At 38.1% G+C, this 23465-nt stretch overlaps 1 protein-coding gene across 3 annotated transcripts in view; it reads left to right on the plus strand.

The window, feature by feature from the left end:
- The first annotated feature begins 532 nt into the window (after positions 1 to 532).
- The window catches only part of SEPTIN7 (septin 7), a 110194-nt gene continuing 87261 nt past the window's right edge, over positions 533 to 23465 (plus strand). The window contains exons 1-2 of one of the 3 annotated variants that reach the window (XM_037837068.1): positions 533 to 754; positions 4372 to 4373. In XM_037837068.1, the coding sequence (XP_037692996.1) occupies positions 694 to 754; positions 4372 to 4373 (63 nt within the window). In that variant the 5' untranslated portion in view covers positions 533 to 693. Of the gene's footprint in view, positions 755 to 4371; positions 4374 to 9073; positions 9079 to 23465 lie in introns of all 3 variants that reach the window. The other 2 variants (XM_037837067.1, XM_037837070.1) reach the window with 2 other exon arrangements.

Below are 23465 nucleotides of genomic sequence, written 5' to 3' on the forward strand. Positions count from 1 at the left end.
ATATATGGGGGTATAAACACCTGCCTCGAAGAGTTTCTTCACTTTCATTCACAAAGCCTCCAGATCAGAAGCTGGAAGCTGCAGCACGGACACGGCCTGGGCCCTGAGCATTTCCGGGTCTGGCGCTTCCTGCGGCTCCTATTTACTTTACGCCGAAGTTTGACGTGATATTGCGCAGGGCGGCCCTTAACGGTGGCCATCTTTAATTCGGGCAAAACCCCACCCTCGCATCCCACCGACCACTTCCTTTCAGCGTCTCCAGGATTTTCACCAACCAACGTAACGCAGGGAACCTTAGAGGCAGTGTCGAAGAAACACGCAAAGAGGTCCGGCAATCCGTGACCCTCATGGTGCCAAATCCGGCTAATTTAAACATGGCGGTTACACCCGAGCAACAAACTGGCGCCGATACCGATGAAGTCATGCTCGAAATGGAGCGAGGCAGCGAGTCAGGGGAGGGGATGATCTCGCGAGATCGAAGCTAGCCTCCGCTCGGCCCGGAAGCCTAGTCTGAGGAGGCGGGGGACTCAGGAGGGAGCGGGAGGTGGGCGGGAGCCAGTGGAGGAGTCCGCCTGTTCTCGCGTGCGTGAGCGGGTCAGCGACGCCGGGCGGCTACGCCGCGGAATCGGCGTAGGCGGCTTTGGAGAATCGGCGGGCTACGCTGCGCCTGGGCTGGTCTCGGAGGGGGAGGGGATGTCGGTCAGTACGAGATCCGCTCCTGCTGAGGAGAGGAGCGTCAACAGCAGCACCATGGGTGAGTCTCAGCTTTGGGCCACCGTGGCTCGGGGTCGGCGGCTCCGGACGCGGAGCGGCCTCTGCTGCCGTCAGACCGGGCTGGGGGAACGCCCTGAGGCGAGACCGGGGGCGTCGGCGAGGGGAGGTCGGGGAGGGGGCGACAGTGGGCCCCGGGCGCGGCGGCGGCGGGCCCGGGGGGAGGGGAGGCGGCGGCGGTGACAGTTTGAATTGAATGCGAGGAGAGCTGAGGCGGCGGCATTTCCTGTGTCGCGGCGGGCGGGTCCCCGGAGCAGGGAGACTTAAGCCGCGGCCTCCGCGGTCGCGGCCGGGTCAGCCCTAGTCGGGTCGTCTGTGCCCAGTTCTTGCCTCGCTGTTCCCTCCTCGCTTTCCCTCAGCCTCCTCCCGGGCCCGCCGGCTCTGCTTTCTCCCGCTGGCGGCCGCAGCACCCTCTGCGGAGGTCCCCTCGTGGGGAGTGGGCCTGGCGAGGAGGGTGTGGATGTGTGCGCGCTCGGGCCGGCCCCCGGAGGGCGGCGGCGGGGAGGGAGCAAGAAGGATGCACCAGGCGTAGGCTGCGAATGGAGGCGGCGGCGGCTGCAGCGGCGGCTGCAGCAGCTCCAGCGACCGCGTCGCCGTCTCCATTCTCGTGGCATTTCGGAGGCTCGGTCCCGAAGGCCGGTGGATGGCGGGCGAGCCTTGAGTACGGAGGAGTCTGGGTTGGGGTTTGGGCTTAATTCTTAGGGAAAGGGAATGTCTGGGAAGAGCGCCCTCCGGAGGAGGGGAGAGGGTGGGAAGGATCCCTGGAAAAGGGAGGGAGTGGAGATACGGACTGGTGGAGTTTTAAGGAAATTATTTTTTGAAAATATTTCAGTATTTTCAGTTATTCTTTTAAGAAGCCCTTTCATTTCCTTTCCTCCCCCACATATTGGAAAAAGAACAAGGCCATTTCATTCACATTTTCCACTCCTGAGTTCCATTTCATACTGTGTATAATATGAAATGAGCAACTGTGATTTTTCTCACACATTTCCATTTGCTGTTACTTTTTGAGAGTACGGTGTTTCAAATCAGAATTTTATAATATGTAGGGAAAGAATTTGTGACGTCCAGGTGTTGGCTTGGTTACTGTAATTAATTTTGCGAATTTTTTGTTAAACTTTCATTTTTTTGTGTTTTTTTTTTTGACTTTGATGAAATGGATGGAAAAATATCTTCCTGAATGCCCTTGAAAATCTAAATGAACAGATAATGTAAATGAAAAGCATTTCACTTGTTTTATATTTATGTCATGCAAGTGATGAGTACAGTCAGTTTTTTATCCTGAAGTTTACATGCAAGTTGGGGAGGCATCTCTTTTTAGGCAATAAGTATACAGGTATGGGTGGAATTTATGGAATCCTGATAGACTGAAGGATGGTGTTTTAGCATGGTATAAGCAGCTACTAAGCTGGACCCCTTATTCCTCCAAATAAGCGAGGGACGGAGCAAGGCGGGGAGAGCAGGAAACCCTTTCTTTCGCTCCACGCAGCTATTCAGTAAGTGAGGCTAGAGGAAGTAGGGTTGAGTGGAGCTATGAAATAAATATGGAAGCTGCATAGATGGTTTGCATGGTGGCATTGTGTCACTCTGAGACAGCATGAAGTAACCAGGTCCTTTCAATACATTTATTAGAAATCTGTGTTCTTAGGCTTACAGGATCAAAGTGCATAATGGAAAATAAATTCATTTTGTGTTTATGTTAAAGTAGATTTTACTTTATAGAAAGGATATTGTATCTTTCAAATTTAGATTAAGAAATTTTGGTTGCTAGTTTTAGTTTGGGTTTAAGGTATATACCTCACTACATGAAAGGTGGTATTATCAATAGATAGTTTCAAAAGTTGGTTATAAAAGTGGTTGTTTGAATTGCACATTTTCCTATAGAAATTATCTTAAATCCATGCCACAACTTCTGAGCTTGTCTGAGGCAAGAAGTTAGACTGTTAGCAACAAAAATAAAACTGATGGGGAGGGGAGTTAGATCTGTGGTTTTCAAGGTCTTAGTGATGGTGTGTGATCAGATGAGGGGCAGTCAGAATGAGGATAGTGGTAGAGCAAGTTGATTTCAGAATTCTTACAAATTTATGGTTACTACATAAGACTGTATGTTTTAGTTTCTTGTAAAATGAATACCATACAATGATTTAGCTTAACAACAGCAATTTATTGGCTTATGGTTTCAGAGGCAAGAAATCTTGCTTCTTCTTAGGGTCACTATCTTCTCGCTGGCCAGCAATCTTTGGGGTTCCTTGGCTTCTCTGACACACAGCAGTGCATGTGATGGCATCATCTTTCAACTTCTTGCTTTTCCTGTGGCTTCTTTGTCCAGTTTTCTTTACTTATAAGGACTTCAGCCATATTGGATTAAGATCCACCCTCATTCAGTTTGGGCACACCTCAACTAATAACATCTTCAAAGGTCCTGTATACAAATGGGTTTACACCCACAGGACCAGGGATTGGGACCTGAATGTACCTTTGGTGGGGATATGTTTCAATCCCTAACAACCGTATTCTGGGAATGGCCGATGAAGGATTGCTACCTGACTAAACTGCTGCCTGAGAACCATGTTTCACATTTTGAGCTAATAAGCTATCTTCAATTTTTTATTGGAAATTGAAAAATTTCAGCCTTTGCAATTTATGCATTTACTAAGTTTTGAGGCAAACCTAACTTTTTATGTATTTCTTTTTCTGTACTGAGTTTGGCCTGTAAATGACATAAGATTTACTGTACAATGAGAAGTGATGTAGAAAAAGTACATTTTTGAGGAGTGGAATTTTAAGGTAACATGATTGTGGGTTTGACTTGCTAGATGAGAGCATAATGTTAAAGTAGATTGTTGGATCTCAGAGCAGTTTTGCAGACTGCAGTTTGCAACTCATTAGTGGGTCTTGAAATCAGTTTTGTGGATTTCTCACAAATAGCAGTACATTGCACTTAGGTTTTTTTTTTTTTTTTTAAATTTTCACAAGTATTGTATATTCGGTTGTGGTGTAAATTTTACTTTTTGCTAAGGGTCGTGGTCAAAGAAGTTTGAAACACCTGGGGAATGTGCAGATATAGATATGGGGTGTCTAAGGCTTTAAAAGTTAGTGGTAGGGGTTGGAGATCTTGGTGTGAGGAGGAAAAGACCTTTAAGGCTGTTAACTGCATATAGCTTTTCTTTATTTTGGATTATCTGAGGATTCTGCTCCTTGCAACCAGTGTGGTAAAAGAGTTCTGGGGTCTTCCGCTTGAGAGGAGACCATCCCCCAAACCAAGTAAAAACCAAGGTGGGTCCCAGAAAGAGTTGCATTCAGTGACTGCTCTAGGCCTTGAGAAGAAATGCTCTTTTGTTTGTTTTTGTCTTTTGTCTTTTTGCATCATCAGAGATGTATTAAGCTAACTTTATGGCATGGGCCTGAGTGAAGGGGTCAAGGAGGAAGCTTGGCTTGCATTTTGTTTTGAAGGCCTTACATCAGACACACAAAGTCCTTGTGACTAGTACCTGGTACAGCCCAGCTCTTAATGGTAAGACAAATGTATTGTGTAACGGTTTAAAACATGGGTTTTGGTGTCAGACAGGCATGAATTCAAATCCTGACTCCGCTTACTAGCTGTATCAGGATAGGAAAGGGCAGTGCATTTCAAACTGATGAAGGACCTTTTTTTAAAATTTCCCATCCATCGTGCATGGGATAGTATTGTAAAATACAATTAAAAAAAAAAAAAAAAAAAACGACTTGACAGAATGCAAAACTCTGAAAAACACACATGAGCTGAGAGAGCAACTGAGAGTGAATTTTGAAGAGGAGCTGCAGCTAAGAGAGGGCAAAACACCCCAAGAGCAACGTTTTAGAGAAAACCATTTTGAAATGCAGCCCGGGAACGAGCGGACACCAGCCACATGCCTTCCGAGCTAACAGAGGTTTTCCAGATGCCAATGGCCATCCTTCAGTGAAGGTACCTGATGGTTGATGCCTTACCTTGGACATTCTATGGCCTTCAGACTGTAACTTTGCAACCAAATAAACCCCCTTGTAAAAGCCAAAAAAAAAAAAAAAAAAAAAAAATTTCCCATCCATCGTGCATGGGATAGTATTGTAAAATACAATTAAAAAAAAAACAAAAAAAACGACTTGACAGAATGCAAGCATCAATTTTTTTTATTACTAGATCCAATAGACATAAAATTGCTATAAAAATTTCCATTTTTATGCTTTCAGTTTCTATTCTTCTCTGACATAAACAGTTTAGAGACCAGTTCACTGGTCCACACACCACACTTTAACAAACAGTGGGGGTGGCTAAAGATGAAGTCTTGTCTGTCATGCTAAGATTTGTATTTTATTCTTTAGGCCAGCACTCCTCAATCTTTGCCTTCAAAGTACTTATAAAACAGGGGAGAGTTAATAAATACTCCTTGGGGTTGGAGGTATAGCCTGAAGGTGCTCCTGCTTACATATTTTTTTGAAGTTTTTTTTTTTTTTTAATCTTAGGCATTCATGTGATGTTTGCATTTATTCTATATTTGTTTGCTTTATGAAAAACTTTAAGATGATTCTACCTTCTTTCCCACCAATCTGGAAGTAAAAATTGACTCTCTTTAAGGCATAATTTGTTAGTTCTGTTATTTCGTTTATCTCTGCGCCCACAATTGAGTGCTTTTGATAGCTTTATTTGAGAAGAGTGGCTCTAGGTCAGGGTTTCTCAATCTTGCAACTGTTGGCATTTGGGATTTTATAGTTCTTTGTTGTGGGGGGCTGTCCTGTGTGTTTTAGAATGTTCAATATTCCCAGTCTCGGTACCCATTAGATGTCCCCCTCCCCAGATGTGACAATCATAATGGTCTGGCAGACATTGCCAAATGTCCCCTGGCTGACAGAATCACCTCTGTTTGAGAACCAGGGAATTGGTGATAGTCATTGAAGGATTAAAGGAGATGGAGAAAAAGGAAAAAGTCTTCCTTAATCTTCTTAGCCCATGGTTCACTCTCCTGGAACTCTAATACTTTTGGTATTTCCCAAACTTGAGAATTAGAATCACCTGGGTAGCTTTTGTGTGCGTGTGTGCAGATTATCATTAATTCATACATTTTTATAAAACCTGATCAATAATTACTGGACATACAACATTGTTAGGTCTTTATTTTCTAAAGTATAATTGTTGAATGACATGCATCTGGATCAACCAGGGCCTCTTGTTAAAAGTGCAGATTAACTGGTACCCACCACAGACCCATGGATTCTTAATCTCTTGGAGAGGGATCCAGGAGTCTGCATTTCCAAATGCTTCCCAAATTATTGTTGAGTTATTTTATTGAGGTACAGCTTTCATGTAATAAAATGCACAGATTTTAAGCAGTTAGTCTAATGAAGTATGACAAATATGTACCCTCATTAGCTTTTATTCCAGTCAAGATACAGAAAATTTTCATCAACCCAGAAAGTTTCTTGTGCCCCTTTACAGTCAAACCTCACAGCTCCAAGTAACACTGATCTGATTCTAACATTTGTTTTGTTTAACAACTTTATTGAGATACAATTCATATACTATACAGCTAACACATTTAAAGTGTCCTTTTCTGGGTAGCTTTATGAAGTTTAATTCTTCTAACAACTTTTTTAAGTTTTCAAAGTCTTAGTAATTTTTCAGGTCCCAATCCCTGGTTCTGTGGTGTGCGAACCCATTTATTTATAGGACCTTTGAAGATGTTATTAGTTGAGGTGTACCCAAACTGAATGAGGGTAGACCTTAATCCAATATGGCTGAAGTCCTTATAAGTAAAGGAACCTGGACACAGAAGAAGCCACAGGAAAAGCAAGAAGTTGGAAGTCAACAAAACCCAGAAGAGCAAGAAGATGCCATCACATGCACTGCCATGCGATGGAAAAGCCAAGGAACCCCAAAGATTGCTGGCCAGCCAGAAGATAGTGACCCTAAAAGGAAGCAAGTTTTTTTTTGCCTCTGAAACCATAAGCCAGTCGATTCCTGTTGTTAAGCTCTAGTTGTTCTAACAACTATTTTAGGAAAGATTCAAATGCAGAAAACTTTAAAGACTATAGTGGTACTTTTCAAAGAATATAGATTCTGGTAATCTACCTCCAGAGTTTGATAAATAATAGGCCTGGTCTGGGGCTCTGAAAATCTTTGGCTCTGATTGACTATTTTGGGGAAAAATAGAAACCATTTTTTTTCCTCCAGTTTCACTGTTCTTTGTAAATCATATTTGAAATATTTTTGTAGTGATAATTTGAGATTTTTGTCAACTTTGTTCATTGATTTAGCAGATATTTTATGCCAACAAATGTCAGACACTGGGAGACAGTAGTAGTCAAGAAAGCTGTGAGCCATGCTTTTATGGACCTTGCATAGTGTGTGTTTTCATTTCTAAAAGTACTTTTTATTTAGTTTAAGTTTATGTGTTTTTGAATAGCTCATACAATCACTTGTTTTAAAATTCGGAAGATTCAAAAGATATGTAGTGAAATCTTCTTACTACTCAGTCTCCTAGGTCACCCAGTTTCCTTCAACAAGGACAGCTTCTGTTATCAGTTTCTTGTGTATTCTTCCAGAATTGTTTTTTGTGTAAACAAGCAAAAGCACTTATTGCTCCCTATCCCTGCTGCCATGCCCTGTAGCATGGGATACAAATTCTTCCTCACCTTGTTATTTGCCCAAGGTTTGGTTAAGCTTTAGAACTGGGATCTGAATTCAGATCCCATCTTGTTTTTTTCTGACTTAACAGTTTATCTTAGACGTTCCATATCAGTATATAAAGAACATCCTTATTGTATACAGCTGTATAAATTCATTATATGAATAGTCCATGATCTGATTAAACTGTCTCCTGTTAGACATTTATGTCCGTTATTTTGCTATTGTAGACTATGACATAATGAGTAACTTGGAATATTAACCAATTCACATGTTACTATCTCAGTGCTTTTGAACTCTGAAGGAAAGCAGTTATTGTGATAGTATTGCTGTTTAGTTATTACTTGTTTAGGACTTCAACACTCAAGGTCATTCATTTAACAAATATATATTTGTGTGCTGGGCACTAGGAAAACTAGGTTAAATGTTGTGACAGTAGAAATAGAGGGATGGTGATGAAGAGCTTAGGTTCTGGAGTCTGATCTGAATTCAGATTCCAATTCTAAAGCTTAACCGAACCTTGGGGCAAATAACAGAACTTTTATCTTTCTTTCCCTGCAAAATGAGGATCATAAGGTTATTATAGAAGTAAATGAAGTAATTCATGGCAATTGCTTGCTTGATTCCTGATGCATGAGTCCTCAGTTGTTACCTTTAAAACAGGTTTCAGACTATATTGCAACCGACTTACTTTTTGGCTGTCAATGTGAGTTGCTTAAGATCAAGGACTGTGTTATCTTCACTTTTGTAGCCCTGGACCTTGCATGTGATTAGTAAATATTTTGTGGTATAATTAAAGGTATGTAGAGTATACAGTGGGAGCACAGAGCAGGTTATCTTTTCCAAACTGGAGGAGGTAAATCTTCAGAGGTGGGTAGAATTATTAGGCAGAAGAAGCGTAAAGAGATTTATTCCAAGCTGAGATACCATGTTAATGTAAGGTTATGATGAAGTGAAAGACCAGCACACAGACCTTGTGTGCTATGCTGAAGAGTTCTGATTTTTTATCTTACTGTTTCTGAGGAGCTGTTGAAGGATTTCAAAGAGGAGAAGAGTGGTAACCATGAGACTCATACCGATTATTCGAGCAGCACTTGGGAGGGATGGATAGGGTACCAAGGTGGGGCCAGCGAATTGAGGAAGGTTAATGCATGAGTCCTAGGACTGAAAATGAAGGACAGAACTAGGGCATTGGCAAAGGAAACAGTTGTGAGATATTAGGGCAAATATCTACGCTTTCTGGCTTGAGTAAATGGATGAATTTCAAAATGAATTTCTTGAAACAGAAGTTTAAACATGAATTTAAGAGGCCTGGAGAACATACTAAGAATACTAGGAAAGATACTGAGAATGGAAAATAGACAAATTTAAGATTATTGTAAATTTTTATTAATTTGTGCTTTGAAATTTTACGTTTAGCAAGTGAATCTGCCATATTGAACAAAAACTGTAGTTTAATCAGTAAATTTGTTGGTATTGTTTTTTTAAAGACCTGGTATTTGGGGTTTAGTGAGCAGAGTTGAAGGAAATTGGAATGTTTGTTCAGCACCTTCACCTTGTGAAACTTCCATGTCTTTCAGAGTTAGACTGAGGTCACCAATTTCTTAAGTAATACTAAAATATTTACTTATTTAAAATTTCTGTTGGTATATTTCAAAGCAGTAGCTGTTTCAAACTAAGGGTTTTGCTACTGTTCTTAGCACATACGAAATTTTGTGTCTTTATTCAAATTGTCCATTCAAATCATAGAGTTCTTTTTGAGGAAGATTTTGACATACATTGTCAGTTGTAAAGAATACCTTAAATATTTTTGAGTAAGACCATTGTTTGTGTAAGAGGAGGCAAAATCCTCAGAGTAATTTTATCTTAATTCTTTCTGTTTACACTACTGTAAAAAACAAACAAACAAAAAAGATACCACTTCATTTGTTACACTTAACATTCTGGTGATCTGTACAAGGAAAACATATCCAGTAGCTAATATACTTTCAGGCCTCATTATTTTAAACCGTTTTTTAATTAAAAAGAAAACTTTCAATAGATATACGTAGTTCCTTTTATGATTAATTTAAATCAATTGGCCAGAAGTAAAATAAACAAAACATTATACTATTTCAACCACTCCAGGCTAATTTGAGCTCTTTCTGAATCACATGTATTTTTTCTTGGTGGTAGTTAGTAGAATATTAGTGGTTAGTGATTCTTAACCTTGTTCAGGCATTGGAACCACTTGCCACCTTTAACACACATGACATGTGGGCTCTTTAATTCACTGGTTGGGAATAGGGACCCAGAAATTTGATTTTAAATATTCTGGATAATTCTGAAGAAAAGCCAGAGTTGCGAACCTCTAATGTGTGTTATATTTTGTGAGATAATATATGTAAAATGCTTTCTCATCTAATTTTATACCTAATCATTTAATATTTAATATAATTTTTGATGTACTAACCTCTATACAGGTTATTTTAAAATTTGCATATGGCATTCCAATGTTGACAATATAAATTGCCTAGCCATTTTATTACTTAGGGGGCATTTCATAGTTCAAATATTTTAGAATTATAAAGAGAAGAGCATCTTTTAACAATCGCCGTCTCCTTCCCTTAGTTATTTTCCTGGGGTGTTTATTTGTTTTAATTTGCATTTCTTACATTGCTCATGAACTTAATGACTTATTGATAATTACCATCAGGAATATTTGGTTCTGTGCTGTGGCTTGTAATATGGGACTACTGACTAATACAATATGTAGTGTTTTTTTTAACTAAACATAGTTTTTCACATTTTTCTGCTGTCATGGATGTACCTTCCTCCTTTCTTTGAAGTTTATAATTATCTAATTTGCTGTTAAAAGTTGTTGTGGGTTTTTTTGCTCAGGTTTTTATTTCCTATTTTATTTCTTTATTTTGGGTCTGATGTCTGTTAAGCATTGAGCCAGATTTCCATTTCTGTCTGATTCCAAGCTATATGCTATATAATTGGTGTCTTGGATAAAAAGATATTTAAGTAGGAATGCCTCCTGTACCATGGATGTGTAAAATAGTGTTAATGTGCAAATAGAAAAGTACTACCAAGACCAAAATATGTAGGTCATTGCATGATTTACAAACACTGTAAGATGCTCAGAGGGCACGTATGCAAGTCTAGTATTATCCTTGTTGCTGGAAAGGATGAATTGAGTACTTAACACTTTTTTATTTTAAATTTGGAGAAATGACAACTTGGCATGAAAGGATGACATTAGTGATACCAGATAGAACTAAAATCAGTTCTGTTTGGGTTCTGTGTTAGAATGGAAAAGCTGATTTTATACAGAACAATTAGGAGTTACTTTAGGAGAATATTAATTCAGTGGTGAGTCAAAAAAGAGAACTGGAATGACTTAGCTGGCAAGTGGACCACCGAAAATACTTTGTGTTTTGTTTGTAAATGGGTGATTTATTGTTACAAAGATAATTATATAAATGTAACCCCCTTATTTATTTTTTTAAAAATTTCTTTAAGTTTCTTATTTTGAAATAGTTTCAGACTACAGGACAGTTAAGTACAAACCCCATGCAGAGAACTCCAGCATCCACCTATGACACCCCCCATACTCAGATCTACCAATTTTAGTATTTTGCCACATTTACTGTATCATTCTATCCATCTGTCTGTCTTTCTATTATCAGTCTATTTTCAGAACACTTGAGTGTAGGTGGTATATATCATGCTTCTTAAACATTTAATACCACCATGTACGTTTCCCAAAAACAAGGATATTTCCTATGTAACCACCTTGCATGCTGTTATCAAGTTCAAGAAATTTGACATTGATATAAAGCTTACCAGCTATACTCCAGTTTTCTCATATGTCCCAATAATGTCCCTTTGAACCTTCTCCCTTGTTAAATCTCATCCAGGATCATGTATTGCATTTGATTGTCATTGTTCTGTTTAGTTGTTTTCTTTCTCTCCCTCTCCCCCTCTCCCCATCTCCTCTTCTCCTTTTTTCCCTTTCTCCCTTTCAGTTCAATTGTGGAAACATATATTCAACATAAACTTTCTCACCTCAGCCACTCCCAAGCATACCATTCAGTGGGAATAATCATATTTACAGTATTGCTGTTACCCTCATCACCTACCATTACTGAAACTTTTCCATCTCTCCAAACAGAAACCCTACACCCATTAAGCTTTAACTCCCCATCTCCCTTGTCCCCACCCCTGACAATCTGTACTCTACTTTCTGTCTCTCTGAGCTTGTGTATTCTCTGATATTTTCTTTGTAGTTACCATGGGGCTTAAATGTAACATCCTAAATCTATAGTGCTCTTGTTTGCTTTCATAATGAACTTAACTTCAACAGTATACACTATGTTCCTATACCCCTCTATCCCCCCTACGTTATGTAGTTCTTGTCACAGGTTACATTTGTACATTATGAGTCCCAAACCACTGATTTACCATTACATTTTAGGCATTAGCCTTTTAGATCCTGTAGGAAGCAAAACATGGAGTTACAAACAAAAAATACAGCTTCCTCACATACAGAGCACTGCACTGTATGTCTTACCTTCAGCATTCCCTTGCTCCAGGCAGCCATGATTTGACTGCTCTCCCACAGCTTTCTTGGTAGGAGAGCTTTCTGAATCTGCCTTGTACGTGCAGGGCAAGTTCTGGGACAGCGAACTGGTGACATGTATCTAGGTTCAGTCCTTCAGGCTGTCACCAGTCAGATTGTGCCTGTACACATGCCCCCAGTATGTGTAGGAGGATTACTCTGCTCCCTCTCACCAGGACTGGGAACCTATACTGGGAGAACGGGCCGGCTGGAGGTGATGAGGGGTGGAGGAAAGGTCAGCCACACGATCTTACCTCTAAAGCAGGCTTTTTCTGGATTTGGTTCTTGCCCTGTTTCTGTAAGCCTCTAGTTTTCTGGAGCTTTGAAAAAGATGTTTCTGCTAGTTTTTGCTGATTGTTCAAAGCTTCTGTAGGGGTATGGAACCCTGAAGCATCTCATTTTGCCATCTTGATGGGGAGGGGACTTACTATTTTGCTTTATTTAAATTTTGGTGTAATTTTAGATTTGCCAATAAGTTACAGCTCCTATCTTTTTTGAAAATCAAATTTTTGGTCAATAAGGAGGAATGCAGAAATACCACAAGCATTCAGATACAGCATGGTATGGGATAAATTTAATAGTTCTTTGTGAGATTCTTGTATCTGAAACCATTTTTGTAAAGTAATTAACCTGTGGCAGAACTTAAAATATCTTTCCATTATTTATATCATAGGCTCCTAGGGTTCTTGTTAAAAATACTATTTCCTAGGCCCCACCATTAATTCGAGTTCCCTACCTCTAGACTGGGGCATAGGTATCTGTTTTATGAAAGCTTCACAGGTGCTTCTGATTCAGCCAGGTTTGGGAAGCACTTATCTGCAAGGTAAATGGCCAGAGGCTTTAATAATAGCCATCATCTATTGCACAGCTGCTGTAATATCATTTATTGTACTTGGTGTATGGAGAGTGCCAAACCCTTTCATGCAAACCTTACAGTAATCTTATGAAGAAAGATACTATTCCAGTCTAAGGCTAAGGAAGGTTGAGTAATTTATCCACCAGAGCACAACACTAAGTGGCAGCAGATATTAGAATTCAGCTCTTTAGCTGAACATTCTTTCATTAAAAACTTAGGTGCTCATTTAAGGGCATCTTTGATTTTGCCTTTGCCTCTTAGATCAAATTGTGTTAACTTTCCTTGCCTCTGTGCCTTTGCCGTTCTTACTTATATTGAAGTCCTATCCATCCATTAAGGAAGGCCCAGCTCAAAACAATCCATTTAGGCAAACTTTTCCCAACCATCTGAGTTCCTGATGATCCTTTTCTTACTTCAGACTCCTAGAAGACTATTCCTTTAGCAGGTAACAGCATAGGTGTGCTCTTAGTTTTTTATGTGTTATCTTCTGGGCAGACTTTAGAATGTCTTGGTTTTCATTGTTTCAGTTATTCTGTGTTTAATATTACAAGTTTTGTTGGTGGCATAGTATTGATATGGGTGACATGCTTTACTGAATGCTCACTGATCTCTAGCTTCACTATATATAATACTGTCTTGGGTAGAATATTGCTATTGTAATAAAATGTAAGTTTCAAGACCTTGGTTATAGATAAAGCTAAAATTTTAAGTTTTGAAGTATTAAATTGTTTTGATTCCTTTAGTAGCAACAAGGATGGCTTTTCAAGGCTTTGGTTGGTAGAAAAATTTATAAACATACAGGAAAATTTATCATAATTTATTAAGAATTTGAATAGAAGCACAGTTTGGTTTGGTTACACAGCTTTTTAAAAGTACTTTCTTAGGAATCTAATTTCTGTTTCCCTATTTGGTATTGTAATGTAGGGAAGCTGTAGAAAATTTTGAAAGAAGAGGTAACAATTAGTACTTTATTCTATTATCGGTCAAACCTTTTATGAACAATGGAATTTGATATTCTGACAAGAAATAGTTTCAGTGGCTTTAAGAAGCTACTTTGAGAGATATACTACATACCTGAAATAACTTGATGATAATTCTTTGGCAAAATTGTTATGTTGTGTTTAGAATGCCACAGTAAAAGACAGATTGAATGTATAAGTTGAGCGAGCACAGGGTACAGTAGTGGGTATTAAAGTGGAATAAAGTTAATCCTTTAAAAATTTTGAGTGTGTTCTTGATACTTCTTATTCTTCTGACAGTTTCACAAGATCTCAGGATTGGGGATTTATTAAGCCATTTAGTCTAACCATGCAAACAGTGCTCTGATCCCCCCTGCAGCAAGTCTGCCAAGTGGCTGTCTAATCCTTGAGCATATATGGCTATTGAGCACTTGGAATATAGCTAGTCTAAATTGAAATGTAGTATAAGGGTAAAATATACAGGGGGTTTTGAAGACTTAGTATGAAAAAAAATTTAATAATTTTCATATTGATTACATGTTGAAGTGTTTTGGATATATTGGTCTAAATAAAATTATTACAATTGATTTTACCTGTTTCTTTTTTTTTAAATGCAGCCATTAGAAAATTTTAAATTACATATGTGGCTCACATTGAATTTCTAACAGGTATATCTGGTTTAACCCGTGTTGTAAACTCACTGTCTTGTGAGGAAGCACATTTCATCTTTGAATAGTTCCCACTGTTAATTTTTTTCTTTCCTTTTTTGTATTGAGCTGAAGTCTGTCTTGGATGTCTGTATTCAGAGGTTCTCACTTTACCACGTGAGACTAAAAAGGATAAATCTAATCCATCTTTTACAAATAATTATTAATTAATAGTTTGAAGACAATATTTATAACTTCCTGAGTCTTCTGTCATTAACCATCTCCATTTCCTTTAAATGATGTTTATATGGCAGGGGCTTTTACTCTGCTAACCACTGTTGTTACTCCTCTCTGCATCTTCTTCCATTTTGTACTTATCTCTGCTGACATCAGGAACTGCATATCTTGTGATCTTAAAAATACAGACCAGAATAGGTCTTTCGCCTGTTTTGTTCTATATAAGTCTGTAAGTGTGGCCAAAAGTTAGGTTACCTTTTTGGGCAACTTTATGTCCTTATTGACTTAGGGAATATACTTAAATAAAATGTTTAAGCCTTCTTCTCAGGTGCAACTGTTGCTTTCTCCTACTTATTCAATACTTGTTTTGAAATTAGATGAACTTGTTGATTAAATAGGTAAAATGTGTCCCACCTACCCCCTTTGTGATTTTTGCAGTCCCATTTTTTATACTTATGGTCTTAACTGCAACTTTGTCTTTCAAATTCAGTTTAGGGGAAAAGGGACATGATTTGTATCCATATGCATATGTATCCTACATATTTACCTATTAAATTTCATTTGGATTCTGAATGTGCCATATAGAGTATTTGTTGCCTTTCTCAGTTTTTACCATTGCAAGTTTGATAAGGGTACCTTTTATGTCTTCATCAAAGAGTTGATGATGTCATTTGGGCTCAGTTGAGGATGGATCCCTGTGGTGTATAATTCTGTGACATTGATGTACAACTAGTCAGTTATTAACCCAATCTTATTTTGTTAGTATTCCAGCCTGTGTTTCTTTCCTTGTTCATATATACATTGTGATTCAGTTCTTGCCAGAATTATCTCCTATAATTTCTTCCTTGCAATATAATAAACTTGTTGGAAATGGAAAATAAAGAGATCTGACATGACTATAAAAAGTAAATCCATATTGACTGTATTTTCTGTCAATGTGTGTGTTTTGTTTTTTGTTCTGGTGATGGTTTTTTTTTTTTTTTTTTTTTTTTAATGGAAATGCTTCAGGTTTCTTACTGTTAACTTAGAAAATAGAAAACAGAAAACTCAGTTACTGTCAAGCCCAATCAGTCAAATACAACCAGTTTTAACATTTGGGGGGTATTTTCTTTTAGGCTTTTTCAAGTTGCATTGAGGCTGACACATTATTTTACTTGTCTTGGGTAAATGCTTCTACTGAGTCATATGGTATGTGTATGCCAACCTGTTTCCTAAAGTAGTTGTGTACCATTTTACATTCTCACCTATGATATATGAGAACTCCAATTGTTTCACATCCTCATCAACACTTGGAATGCTCACTCTTTTTAATTTAGTCATTCTAGTATATTCATAGATTTATAGATCTCACTGTGATTTTGAATTGCATTTTCCTAATGACTAATTATGTTGAGAACCTTTTCATGTGCTTATTTTCCATCCATATAGCTTCTTTGATGAAAATTTCTGTTGAAATCTTTTGTCCATTTTTAAGTTGGTTTATTATTGAATTGTATGAGTTCTTTATATGTTAGATTTTAGTCCTTTTGCTGGACTTTTTTTTTCTTCCCCCTGGCTTTTATAAAAGGGGGTTTATTTGGTTACACAGTTACAGTCTTAAGGCCATAAAGCATCCAAGGTAGTGCATCAACAATCAGGTACCTTCTCTGGAGGAAGGCCAATGGTGTCTGGAAAACCTCTGTTAGCTGGGGAGGCATGTGGCTGGCATCTGCTCTAGAGTTCTAGTTTCAAAATGGCTTTCTCCCTGGACGTTTCTCTCTAGGCTACAGTTCCTCAAAAATGTCACTCTTAGTTGCTCTTGGGGCATTTTTCCTCTCTTGGCTTCTCCAGAGCAAAAGTCTGCTGTCAACAGGCATCTCCAAATTGTCTATCAGCTGCAGCTACTCTTTCAGCTCCTTTGCATTCTTCAAAGTGTCCCTCTTGGCTGTAGCTCCTCTTCAAAATGTCACTCTCAGCCGCACTGAGCCCTTTGATGCTCATAGTTTATTGTTTGCTTTTACAAATCTTTAATATTTTCTCTGTTTTCTTTGAATCCTGCAGCATGGTTTGCTGACAGAGGAACGTTTTAGTTTTCAGCTTCTAAAATTTTGTTTTTACATACCAGGAGGAACAAATGTTTCCCTGTTGGTGTGTGCCTTTTTGCTATTAAATGGGTAGTCTCAAAAGAGGCTTCTAAAGGTTCATCCTTAAGTTTAGTGACTTTTGAAAAGTATTGCACAAGTATTAAAAACTGCTGAAAAAAATGCAGAGATTTGTTGTAAAGTTCTTGAAGCTTAGTTTCTTTTTAACTTATTTTTAAGGAATTTTAGACTTAGAAGAGTTTCAGAAGTATTAGAGTTCCTTTATACCATTTACCGAACATTCCTTAATGTTTACATCTAATATTATTACCATATATGCCAATTTGAATGTATTATGTCTCCCAAAATGCCATGTTCTTTGATGCAGTCTTGTGTGGGCAGACGTATTAGTGTTGATTAGATTGTAATTCTGTGAGTGTTTCCATGGAGATGCGACCCACCCAACTGTAGGTGATAACTCTGATTGGATAATTTCCATAGAGGTGTGGCCCTGCCCAGTCAGCGTGGGCCTTGATTAGTTTACTAGAGCACTATGTAAGCTCAGACAGAAGGAGCGAGCTTGCTACAGCCAAGAGGGACACTTTGAAGAATGCACAGGAACTGAGAGGAGCTGCAGCTTACAGAGACATTTTGGAGATGGCCTTTCAAAGCAGTCTTTTGCTCCTGAGAAGCTAAGAGAGGACAAATCCCCCAAGAGCAACTGAAGAGTGACATTTTGAAGAGGAGATTCTGCCTAGAGAGGAACGTCCTGGGAGAAATCCATTTTGAAACCAGAACTCTGGAGCAGACACCAGCCACATGCCTTCCCAGCTAATAGAGGTTTTCCGGACACCATTGGCCATCCTCCAGTGAAGGTACCTGATTGTTGATGCATTACCTTGGACACTTCATGGCCTTAAGACTGTAACTGTGTAACCAAATAAACTCCCTTTATAAAAGCCAATCCATTTCTGGTGTTTTGCATCCCAGCAGCATTAGCAAACTGGAAAACGGTAGTACAATTATGAAACCTTGGAGTTAATATTGATACAATACTATTAACTGACCTACAGGCCTTATTTGAATTTCAGCTGGGATCCAATCCAGGCTCTTAACATTGTGTTTAGTTTCATATCTCCTTAATTTTCTCCCATCTGTGATGGTTCCTCAGCTTTTTTTTTTTTTTTCTTCTTTTAGTTTCATATCTCCTTAATTTTCTCCCATCTGTGACGGTTCCTCAGCTTTTTTTTTTTTTTTCTTCTTTTTTTTTTGTCTTTGAAGTCGACACTTTAGAAGAATAGCTAGTTATCTTGCAATCTTGCAGAATGTGCCCAGACTTTGTTTTCAAATGATTAGATTAAGATAATGTGTTTTGGCTAGAATGCCTCAGAAGTGATGTTGTGCCCTTTTCTTTGCATTATTTGAGGAGATACATAATGTCAATATCTGGTTAATTATTGGTGATGTTAACTTTAATCACTTGGTTAAGGTGGTATCCGCTGGATGTCACCATTATGAAATTACTCTTTTCCTTTTTTAATCAGGTAAGTATTGTAATCAATAAGAATCTTGAAGAGATACTTTGCAACAATGCAAAAATCTTTCTTTCCATATCACCCACTAATTTTAGCGTCTGTCAGTGATTCTTGTTTGCAACAGTTTCTCTGCTGTTTACATTTGCCTTAATAGTGATTTTCTGTCATTCCTTCTATATTTTTTAATTGTAATCTTATTCCAATTAAAGAAGAGCTGCCCTTTCTCTCCTGTTTATTCACTTATACTCATTTATTAATATTAGTATAGAACATGAGTATTAATTTTACTATTGTTTTGTGACACAGATTGTCCTGGATTTTATCATTGAGAGCTCTTTCAAGTTGGTTGATCCTTTCAACAGTGCCCTTATTACTTTTTCGAGCACTTCCTTACACTTTGTGTTCTCATCTCGTATTTTTCCTGCCCAAGCTCTGGAATTAAGCCATAGCTCCAAGAAGTTCAGTGTCCTTTTATGTGAAAGCAGTATTTACAAACTTAATATCTGGGCAATAGAAGTGCTTATGGCTGTTGGAATATTTGTATCTACATTTATCTCTGTGTATGTATATGTATATTAAAAACCATGAATTCACGCTGATACAGTGACTTCAGTCCATTTACATAGGAGTCTTTTCTTTTTATTTGTAACTCCTTTCTCCAACAGGGAGAAACCTGACTCTCATTGTCCACAGTATATTTACATATTTGCTCAATTCTAGAATATAGATAAATGTAGTTTCTGAATTGCTTTTATAAACATATTTACTTACTAAGGTAGTGTTTGTGTATAATTCTTTTTGTCTTTAGCCTTATGGTACATAGTACACAAAAATTTTGAATTTTGGTGAAGTCCAATTTATTCTTTTAGTTGCATGTTCTTTTGTTGTCATATTTTTGTACATAATGTGAAGCAGGGGCCCAGCTTCATTCTTTTGCATATGAATATCCAATTGTCCCAGCACCATTTGTTGAAAAGACGTCTTTCCCACTGAGTAGTCTTGGCACCCTTTCGGATGATCAGTTGACCACAAATGTAATCTGGATTCTTAGCTCTGTGCTATTGATCTATATTTCTGTCTTTAAGTCAGTACCATGCTGTCTTGATTACTGTAGTTTTGTAGTACATTTCAAAATCAGAAAATAACTCTTTTCCAAGATAATTTTGGCTATTCAGGGTCCCTGGAATTCCCATAAAATTTACAATATCAGCTTGTCAGTTTCTGTAAAGAAGCTGGCTGATATTTTAATAGGGCTTATGTTGAATCTGAAGATAAGTTTTGGGAGTAATGCTATCTTTATCTTCATGTCCATGAACACTGGATATCTTTTCCATTATTTAGGTCTTTAATTTCTTTCAAGAATGTTTTGTACAGTTCATACATTTTGCACTTCTTTTGTTAAATTTATTCCTAAGTATTTTATTCTTGTTGATGCTTTTGTGAATGGAATTGTTTTCTTAATTTTATTTTTGGATTGTTCATTGCTAGTGTTTAGAAATTTAATTAATTTCTGTACATTGATCTTGTATCCTGCAACCTTACTTAATTTGTTTATTAGTTCTGGTAGATTTTTCGTAGATTCCTTAGGATTTTCTATATGTGAAATCATGATATCTGCAAATAGATAATTTTATTTCTTCCTTTCCAATTTAGATGCCTTTTATTTCTTTATCTTGCCCAGCTGTCCTGCCTAGAACCTCCAAAATAAAATGTTGAGTAGAATTGGCAAGAGTGAATATAGTTAACCTTGTTGCTTTAGGGAAAGCGTTCAATTTTCTACCATTAAGTATGATGGATGTTAGCTGTGGGTTTCCCGTCGATGTCCTTAATGAAGTTGAGGAAGTTCCCTTCTCTTCCTAGTTTATTCAGTGTGTTTGTCATAAAAGGCAGTTGGATTTTGTCAAATGCCTTTTGTGTGTCAATGGAGATGATTTTGTGTTTTTTTTTCCTCCTGTATTCTCTTAGTATGGTATATTACACTGGTTAATTTTCACGTTGAAACAACCTTGACCTGTCTTCAGGTTCGCTGATTCTTTTGCCAGGTCAAATCTGCTGATGAGTCCCACTAGTGAATTTTCAGTTCAGTTGTACTTTTTGCACTCCAGAATTTCCATTTGATTCTTTTTTTATAATTTTTATCTTTTCATTGATACTGTCTGTTCTGGTTTGCTAATGCTGCTGTTAGGCAAAATACCAGAAATGGATTGGCTTTTATAAAGGGGTTTTATTTGGTTACAGATTTAGAATTTTAAGGCCATAAAAGTGTCCAAACTAAGGCATCAACAAGAGGAAATACCTTTACTAAAAACGGTAGGTGGCATTCAGAACACCTCTGTCAGCTGGGAAAACACGTGACTGGCATCTGCTGTTCCTTTGCTCCTGGGTTGTGTTTCAAAATGGTGTTCTCCAAAATGTCTCTAGGTCTCTCTTAGCTTCTCTGTGGCAAACTCTGGCCTTCATCACTTAACTTTGCATCTCCAAACATTCTTCTCTCTGCATCTCCAACCATCTTTAAGTATCAGCAAGCATCTGGGTCTCTCCAAAAGTCTCTTTGCTGCTGTGAGCTCCTTCTGTCTGGGAGCTCTCTTATAGGACTCCAGTGATTTAATTAAGACCCACCCTGAATGGGTGGGACCCAAACCTCCATGGAAATAATTCAATCAGTTGTTCCACCCTAATCAACAGACTAATTAATTTGCCCCCACAAGATTTCATTAAAGAACATGGCTTTTTGGGAGACATAATATATCCAAACCAGCACACTGTCTATCAAGAAGTGTTTGCTTTACATCGTTCTCATATTTGCCTTTGGTTCTTAGACATGGTTTCTTTTAGTTCTTTGAACATATTTAAAATAGCACATTTAAAAGTCTTCACCTAATGTCTGGGCTCTCTTGGGGATAGTTTGATATTGATTGCTTTTCCCTCTATATCAGCCATATGTTCTTGTTTATTGCATATTTTGTTGAAAACTAGACCTTTTAAATAATGTAGCATTTCCGGACATCAGATTATCCCATTACCCCAGGGTTTCTTGTCATTGTTTTGTGTTATAGTTGTTTGTTTGGTTAGTGACTTTTTACAAGTAATCCTCTAAAGAGGTTTGTGTTTCAATTGCTAATGCTGCCGTTTGCAAAACACCAGAGACGGACTGGCTTTTATAAAGGGGGTTTATTTAGTTACAGAGTTACATTTTTAAAGCCATAAAGTGTCTAAGGTAAGGCACTGACAGTAGGGTTCCTTTGTTGAAGGATGGCCAATGGAGTCCAGAAAACCTCTCTTAGCTCTGAAGGCACCTGGCTGGCATCTGCTTGCTCCCAGGTTGCGTTTCAAATGGTGTTCTACAAAATGTCAGCTTTCAACGGCTGTCTTCAAAATGTGTCTTTCAGCTGCAGCTAGAGTCTGGGCCTGTGTGGCTCTTTTTAAAGTACTCCAGTAACCAATCAAGATCCATGCTGAATGGGTGGGGCCACCTCCATGGAAATAATCCAATCAAAGGTGTTACCAACAGTTGGGTGGGTCGCATTTCCATGGAAACAACCTAATCTAAAGGTTCCAACCTAATCAGTGCTAATACATTGTCCCCACAAGATTGCATCAAAGAATATGGCTTTTTCTGGGGGGCATAATATAAACAAACTAGCAGTTTGTATTGTTTGACATGTGTGGCCACTAAAGTCTCTGTTCAGCTACTTAGTGTTCACTTAATGGTTGGACAAAGATTTCCTGAATGCCTGGAACCAATAAGTTTGCCAGTTTTTGCTGAGGACTCTATCTATGTGTGCTGGGGAAAGCCTTCACTGTCTGGGTGCAGAACCTCAAGTTCTGCCAGAGGTGACAGCTTAGGGCCTTTTTAGGTTTTTCTTGTAGCATGTGCACAGTCTTGAGCATGCTCACAACCCTACACATACACTTGGCCTTCTGTTTTCCCAGAAATATTTTTGAGCTTATTAAAACCCCCTATGAACATCTCATTCCTCATCTTTTCCTTTTAAGCTTTTTGGTTAGCCTATTGCTTGCCGAAACTGTTATCTACCACTTGAGGCAGCTGTGATGTCAAACAGTTGCCTCTAATTGTTGTGGTGATTGTTTTAATTGTGATAAAATACATAGAATTAAAAATATATTATTAGTGATATTTAGTACATTCCCAATATTGTGAACATCACCACTATTTAGTTCTGTAATTGTTTATGACACACTCACCTGAGGAAAAGGGTTGTTGCCCTGGGTGAGCATCAGTTCACATGAAATAAGTTTAACTTTGCTAGTATGGTTTTCCAGGGTATCACCAGGCAGGTCATATAATGACAGTTACTTGGGAATGGGGCTTTGAAGGAGCTTCAAGTGTGTTCCAATCCCTCCAGTTGCTGTCAGGCTGCTGGTTTTCAGTGCTGCTGTGGAGCTAGGTGTGGGCATATGGGGAATGCAAAAAAGGCCAATTAAAATGCAACAAAGGTCACTGTTTTTACAGAGATTCCCAGCTGTTCTTGAGTAAGCTCACCACAGATTGCTGCAAGCCTTTTGTTAATTTCTAGAGTTCTGGAAAAGTTGATTTTAAAAATTGGTTTTCTCGATTTTAATGGAGAGAATTTTCTTAGGTCCTTTCTGTGACAGTTTTAATTATAAATCCTTTTTTTTTAATTGCATTTTTATTGAGATATAGTCACATAACATACAGTCGTTCATTGTGTACTATCAGTTGTTCATAGTTGTGCACTGATCACCACAATCTTTGCACACTTTCATTACTCCAAAAAATAAAATAAAAATAAGAATTAAAAAAACATCCAAAACATTCCATTCCCCTCCTCCCACCATTGTTCATTTACTTTTTTTTGACACTCAGTGTTTTTTTTAACCTTATCAAAAAATTAAGTAAAAACAATAAAAATAGCAACATTTCAAACAAAACCAAAACAAAGGAATAAGAAAAAACAACCTAAAATAACTACATTGCTTCCAACATGTTCCTACCCTACCCCAAGAAGATAAACAGACTATAACCCAACAAAGGAATAAGAAAAACAAATAACCTAAAATAACTACATCTCTGTACACTTGTTCCTACCATACCCCCCAGAAATTACAAACCATAGTAGTTCCTGAACATTCCCAGATCATTGTTTACCCTCCATAACTTATCTGTTCTTT

Source organism: Choloepus didactylus, chromosome 5 (genome assembly GCF_015220235.1).
Source record: "Choloepus didactylus isolate mChoDid1 chromosome 5, mChoDid1.pri, whole genome shotgun sequence".
Taxonomy (NCBI): domain Eukaryota; kingdom Metazoa; phylum Chordata; class Mammalia; order Pilosa; family Megalonychidae; genus Choloepus; species Choloepus didactylus.